Genomic DNA, 7,655 nt, shown 5'->3' on the forward strand with positions numbered 1-7,655 from the left:
AAAAGTTGTATTTTTTACTGCTCTATTCACATACTGAATTTGAAAGATCTTCTATGTGGCGTTTTTTTGCAAACTTCAAAAAACTGATTTTTGTCCCGCCTTTGCAGGATTTTGGCCCAAGTGCTTGAGTGCAGCATACCGTAGAGTCGTTTAATATCGACATACGTCTTGCAATCTCGACATAGCTGTAGGCTGGTCTTCGAAATAAAAAATCAAACATAAACAAATACATACCAAAGTTATCAATCAATCACTAAATTGTTCTCTCTCTCTATCCACGTCACAGTCACAGATTGTTAATATAATATGAGAAATGTGAACTCTTATTACTTATATTTGAAAAGAACACTTTAACGATGTTTTCAACGAAGATGCCCAAATCACAACAACATTTTGCACGCGAGGAATTTTTTATTAGACCTTTTTACCGTGAACCGAAAATAATTAAAAGAACCCGGTTTCCTTATGAATTTGAAAAGGGACCGGGTGTGCTAGGTGCGGCGCCTAGAGCGTGTGCTTGCAATGAATAATAAGGACAGGGAAACCAGGTCGACTAAGCGCGCGAATTATTTTTATCACGTGACTTGAAGCGTAATAAAGTTGTAAAATTTTAATGATGCACACGAGAAAGTTACGAGGAAGTTTGCATGCGTTTCGTGTGTTGTGTAAAACTGCTTATAATTTGGCTGTTTTTTTAATTGAAAGGATTGCAATGTTTACTGAACTTCTAGTTTGATGGATGAACTTGTTCGATAAGAATGATACCAAGAATTTCATTCAAGGTTTGTTTTGATTATTTTACAGATCCGGTGTCGAGATTGCAAGACGTATGTCGAGATTAGACGATCCTACGGTAGGGTACAAAGTCCAAATATGCGTTTCCCGTAATTTTTGTATGAAGAGTTAGGTCTACACTGAAAGTACTAATAGTTTCCCCCGTCTTTTAAGAATTCAACAAGTGAAGGAGAGTTGTTTAAAAACACCTGTTATGACGTTAAACAACTTCCCTCTTTTTCACTCTTCCCTCTCTCTATTGTTTTCGAGACCACATTTCCACGAGAGACCATAATCTAACGAAAGACCATACATCCTTGACATCGCTCGAATAAACTGATGTTTGTAAACGTGCACTTTATAGTTTTGATTCCCATTGAAGAATGATATTCTGGTTTTCATGTTATTAGATGCTGTTTTAGGGCTTTAGAGGTAGCCTGCTAGATATTGTATTATTGACAGATTTTGGTTGGCAAAGTTTTTGTTTGTTTTTATCAAGCGAAGGTTATCTGTTCTGGGACTTCCTCTCATAGCCGCCAAATGAAATCACCATCACATTTGGAGTTCCAGTTGCTCATGATTCTCAGGAATTTCAAAAAAACATTTTGCCTCGGAATTCTGCTGTCGCCCCCATCCCCTGTAACAGACTTTAACTGGAACAGCCCAATCCTCAAAAATCGAAGTTCCAGCCTCACTGTTAGTAGGCACTCCAGTTTGTGATGGACTGTTTACCAAACAAAAATCTTAACACATAAGGTCATTTTGTCAATTTTGTGGTGTCATTTTGGTTAGCTGAACCGATTGACCCATTTCCATTGTTTTGCCTTTTGGAACACAAGTGTCAAAGAACCAGAAGGTTTTTATTTTTAAGATTTTATCTCTTGTACTGGTTGGGAATATATTTACATTAATATTTTTAATTCCTGTAGGGCTAGGGGGCGGCTAGTAGGCAGGAAACCGAAAACAAAACGATTCTGCCTAAAATTGGATGGGAATGTTGCAACACTAGACCAACTTGTATATGGCATTAAGTGGATGAAAAATGAAACAGGAATAAGAACGATAACTTACAAGCTAATAGTGGAAGAGCTGAACTTGACATCTTTTTTCAAAAATTCAAAATTTTCAGATCTTCAACAAAAATTTCCTCATGTGGTTATTTGTGATTCCATGTAGAACTCACGAATATCACGAAAAATCGGGCTTTCAGAAAGGGGCGGCTTATAAATAACAGGCGGAAGTTCTTGAAAAAGCAATTTTTTCCGTCAACCCGACGAATCCTTTTGTCAACGACGAATCATTTTGTCAGCCGATGAATACTCTAAGACCCCCATCCCCCCCCCCGAGAAGTAACGTAACCAGACAAGTAAAGGGTACGGGCATATACCATGCCTTTTTAAAAGCTGGGATTCTCCAGTTTTTTCCGCCAAACTTATGGCATTTTTAGAGATACTTTGATTTTTGATTTGCGGAAGGTACGTGGGTAGGCCTATAATATAATGAATCCTCGATTTACTAACACACTCAAGTGAGTTACGGCATGTCCAAAGAAAAAGTGGACCAGTTCCACTCACTTTCACAATGTCAAACATAGCTGGAAAGAAGCGCCATATGATGTAGATCAACGTGATGGGTGTTAGAAAAATTTAAGTTGAGGCTATACGAAGTTATAGCCCAAAAACCTGTATTATGACGTCATAAACATTACATAACATTACGTCATAAAACTAAAAATTTGAATATCTCGTGAACTAAAATTCATATAAACGTCAAATTTTGACCACAAATAAATATTGATGTAAGAAAATTTCTGAGTTAAAAATATTTTGAAAAAAATGATGACGTCATTTTTTATAGCCAAAAATCGAAAATGGCTTAAAAATGCTGACGTCATCATTTTTCAGGAGATTTTGAAAATTATACTTCTAGAGAATTACGATATATTTGTTCTGTCAAAATTTCATATTGATATCATTAATAGTTTTTGAGTTATTTAAATTTTAAGTTTCGTGACGTAATGTTACGTAATGTCTATGACGTCATAATAGAGGTTTTTGGGCTATAACTTATTATAGCCTCAAGTTGAATTTTTCTAACACCCATCACGTTGATCTACACCATATGGCGCTTCTTTCTAGCTATGTTTGACATTTTGAAAGTGAGTGGAACTGGTTCACTTTTACCTTGGACATGCCGTAACTCACTTGAGCATTATTTTGTTATGTTAGATAACGAGGAGATGACGAGTCTTTCCTGTTAAATATTAGCGAGTAGTGTTTATTAAGTGCTGACGCCTGCGAGAGGTGAAGTAAGTAGGTATCACAGGTCGAATATCGGAATATCACCCTTATGGTTACTGATCAATATTCTATTCAGCGCACATTCCGTCGATTCCGTGGGAACAAAAGTAAAAAGAACTAGTCATGGTAGACTGGAGTCGTTCATAATGCGTGTAATACAGTAGTATAGGCGTTATATGATAATACGGTTATTGTTACTATACGGGATTTAGTTTGTATAAACTAAAATTGTTCCCTCCATTACTTTTTGCTTTATTTTTACTATGTCTGAATTAGTCGTCTAGCTTGCTAGACTATAGTCATGGGTGTAATTCATTAGTATTTTGGATTTAAGCCGAATCAATCAACAAAACACACGCAGACATCGTCACAGTCGACTTTTTATCATATCGTTACTCTTTAATGAAGCTAGCTCTTCTTAAAATATATCTAAATATAGCCATCTCCACCGTTGAATTCGACTTTATCCTCCGATGCAAAGTTGGGTTTGTAATAATCTCTGATTAAAATGAAAGTATCATTTATTAGTACTGCTAATTATCTTATTTATTTTATCGTAGAATTTACATCATGACTGAGGAAATGTGTTTGGAGGAATACTGTTTTTTCTCTATTTCACAATTAATTTTGTGGCAATGATAGAACAGGTAGAAAACTGTTATTTTCTAATCGTTAAACCGAAAATAACCTAATTTATTTACTAATCCTTCAGAAAGTCACAGGGCTTAAAAAGTCTTGGCATCTGCAGAAAAACCGAAAGAAAAAAAAAACTGAGAAAACAACAACATATTTAATGAGACAGGCTTAGCCACTTTTATTTAGCTTAGTAATAGATCGTTTCAAGCTCTCGTGGGAAAATATGCCCAAGGCAACCTGAACACGACGACTAAAAATAAACTACTTCTGTTAGAAATATTAATACTAAACACAAAAAAAAAAAAAATAATAAGAAATATACTTCATCTACTTAAAAGGTACAAAGAAAATTTTACAATTTTAAATTTACAACTCGAAAAACAAATTTTAACTACAATCAAATCAAAAACTACTTAGCTTTCCTTTCTTTACAAAACGCTCCCGGTAGGATAAAATAAGATACTATTACTCGTAAAAAAAAAAAAAAACAAAAAAAAAAAACGAACTCTTTATCATTGTAATACTTCTGTTACATCAGATCAGTAAAAAATAAAAACAAATTTACTTTTTCGAACCTACTATGTATTACAGACCCGTTGTATCTAAGATCTGTGTTAAAAACAAAACACTTTTTGAGCCGAAAGAATTTTCTTTTTCGAAACAGATTGATAGAAGCTTCCCCCGGACAAAAACCTCCAGACCCCTGTGGTCGAAATTGGGTGCCCAGGCTGTCTCTTAAAATTTTTATCTGGGCTGTCTGTGAGGAAACCGTAAGGTGCTTCTAAGAATCAATTTCGGTTTTTCAATTATAAACCATTCTTTTTTTTTTTTTTTTTTTTTGAGTGTCAAAGGGCCTGAAACCTAGTTAATAATATTTACTTCTTTAAAACATCTACTTTTTAAAATAAACCGATGCACCCTCACATCGTCCTTGTGAAATGATTATATCTTTTCATTAAAGTAATTATCAATTTTATTACGCTCGCAATTTGTTTTCATTTTATGTTTAGCAATTATGACGTCATCTCAGTTTAGTATCATTTTTATGTCTCTAGGGTAATTATATATTTTGATAAAAGCGATGTGCAGTGAAACTTTCTTGCTCAATGAAATCAGTTTTTAATAAGAGACGTATGAGAAAGGTTGTGTGTGTGTTTACACGTTTCAAAACGCCTTTTCGACTCCAAGAAACTTGGTCGCCAAAGTTATGCTTGGTAAAGCATAATTCAAGTTTCCATCAACAACAACAACTCTGGTTGTGCATGCTGGTAAGCTTCTATCCTTTGTTTGTTTCTCTGCTTTTTGCTTGTGTCCTTTCACTGCACTGCTTAGCCCTTTTTAAGTTAGTTTTGTCTGTTTTTGTCTTAATAAATTTTTCCTTAAGTCCTTAATTTTCTATGTTTATAGTCCAATTTTCTAGCATTCAGTAGTCTATGTTCATAGCCTAGCATTTCATCCATTTTGATAGTTTTCTTTTGTATTCAATTTTTAGTTTGAACTACCTGCAAAGATCGTTCCAAACAGGCACATTTTTGTTGTATACTCCCGTCGCCCTTCTCAGACCACATTCAAACAGCAGCACGCTGCTTATCTCCGACTGGTGTTTACCTTGTCAAATCGTCATATGAGGAAGGGTGGACCTATCTTCTAAAACATCGAAAACTGCCACGCCCATCAAAATGAGCAATCGCAAAAAGCTTATCAAGCGTGTCAGAATGATCCAAGAAGCTGTTCTGGACTACATGGATGAGAGCAGAGACGAACCATCCAAAATGACAGCCAAGCTGGACGAATATAGGGTTTCTCTGCGAGATGCCCACATCGATCTGGAACAAACCATTGATGAAGACGAATACTCCGAAAAGTTTGCTGAGAGTCGCAAACGAATAAGTGATCTCATCAAAGCCAAAATCATCCAAACCCTGGCGCTAAAGACAGCAAAAAGATGAAGCAAGTGAAGAGAAAGTCATTCAACATGCCAAGCAAACCTCTCAAATAAAAGTCTGGAATTCCTGTCTGGTGAACTGGAGAGAGTCATTGCGGAGTTGGAACTGTTTTTCCTGTCATCAATCAAAGACAAGAAGACTCCCTGCTAATTCATTGGAAAAGAGCTCCCTGATCAGGTGAAACGTTTTGATACACTGGCAGAAAGGTATCATGTTATTATTCAGTCTCCCACTTCGAATACTGAGCTTGAGGAAAAAATCACCAAACTTGGCACCCGTTACCAAGAGCTTGCCAGCCGAAAGAAAGTCTTTGTAACAATTCTTAAGAAGGAAATTGTGTCCAGGGAATTGGGGAAACAAGATCTCACCAAGGAAGCCCGTCTGAACATAAAATTACCAAGGTTCTCGGGATATGAATCTGAGATGGACATCTACTCCTATCAAATCGAATTCGAAAAAACTTCATCTGCGTACTGTTCCCAAGAGATGTCTCCCTGACGTTCTTATCAATAACTTTCTGTCTGAGCCTGCTTGTCATTAGTCAAAGGTTTAGACAACATCGACGAAATTTGGCTTCGATTGAAATCGTCATTTGGAGATACAAGAATGCTTCTCTCACGTAAACTCAGCCAACTGGATAACACTGATACATCCGGCAAATCCAAAGAGGAGAAGTTGATCACCAAATACAGTCGAATCATCTGTGTCATGAAAGATCTCCTCAAACTTGCAACAAAGCATGGCATTGAAAGAAACTTGTTCTACGGAGGAGCAACCGAAAAGATATACAAAATCATGGGAGATCCTATGGTCAACAAGTGGCTCGACTTGATGTGTGATGATGCTTCAATCGAAGTGCCACTCTGGACCAAGCTAATCGCATTCCTCGAAAGACAGATGAAAATCCAGCAACAAAAGATGCTTGTCACCCCACACAAGGAAGACAAGAACAAGGAGGAGAACAAGAGGGGGCAAAAAGGCTTCTTCATGGATTCAGACCAACCGACAATGCTTCATTTGTGGAAACTCGTCAAATCACATTACAACAAATGGTCCAGGAAAATCCAAGATTATTCAATATTTGCTTTAAATTATTTACAGAAAAACACCGTTGAACGTCTTCATCTTCTGAAAGAAAAAGGATATTGTATCCAATGTCTCTACCCGGGTGCAGATTCGTCAAAAGGGAAACACAAAAAGGGGAAATGCCAGAAAGAATTTGTCTGTCCAAACTCTGCTCATGAAAGATATACATCCAAAAACACGTTCTTTTGTGTGACGAACATAAACATGAACCCGAAAATGAGGAAATTCTCGTCTTGGTTCAAGTCCCGATACATATCCCGGAATACCAATCTGCCGGAATTCTCCCAGAACATCAAGCTTGCGTTTATGGCTAATACAAACTTCCATGCAAAGCCAAGCAATCGCCTCCGCCGCAGCTACCGCAGTGCGGACAAATGCGAGAATATCCTCGATCGAGGATCTATATGTTGCAAGAAATTACCGTGAATTCCCAACCATTCACGATATTTTATGATACCGGTTGCAGCGATTTCATTGTTACGCGAGATGCCGCTAACCGCTTGGGTCCCCATGCGATCCCTGAAAGCAGCGATCCGGTTACTATCTCTGGGGTCGGAGACAAAACCGTTCAAACATCCGGTTCTTACGAAGTCCGATTACCGCTTTGCGACGGATCCAATGTAATCCTTACCGGATCGTGTCTCGACAAAATCGCAACACCGTTTCCCATCTATGATCTTACCACAGCTTCAAATGATCTGATTACCGCTGCTGCTGATGAAGCAGACCGCTTACCGAAACTTCCTTCGTCTGTGGGAGGGAAAATCGATATGATGATTGGGATACGCTATCTCAAGTACCATCCACGAATTATCTTCCAACTCTATACGGGTTTAACAATATACGAGTCTGTTTTCCAAGGCTCCGATGGATCTAGAGGCGTCGTCGGTGGCCCTCACCCATCATTCTCGAT

The 7,655-nt window shown here is 37.4% G+C and overlaps 1 protein-coding gene across 1 annotated transcript in view; it reads right to left on the reverse strand.

Moving 5' to 3' along the window:
- LOC136808398 (eukaryotic translation initiation factor 2A-like) overlaps nucleotides 1-1,947 on the reverse strand; it is a gene marked incomplete at its 5' end in the record, with an annotated part of 40,064 nt that extends 38,117 nt beyond the window's left edge. The window contains 1 exon segment of the mRNA XM_067064936.1: nucleotides 1,846-1,947. Coding sequence (XP_066921037.1) covers nucleotides 1,846-1,876 — 31 coding nt within the window.
- Between the last annotated feature and the right edge of the window lie 5,708 nt (nucleotides 1,948-7,655).

Source organism: Clytia hemisphaerica, unplaced genomic scaffold (genome assembly GCF_902728285.1).
Source record: "Clytia hemisphaerica strain Z4C2 unplaced genomic scaffold, Clytia hemisphaerica genome assembly, whole genome shotgun sequence".
Lineage (NCBI taxonomy): Eukaryota > Metazoa > Cnidaria > Hydrozoa > Leptothecata > Clytiidae > Clytia > Clytia hemisphaerica.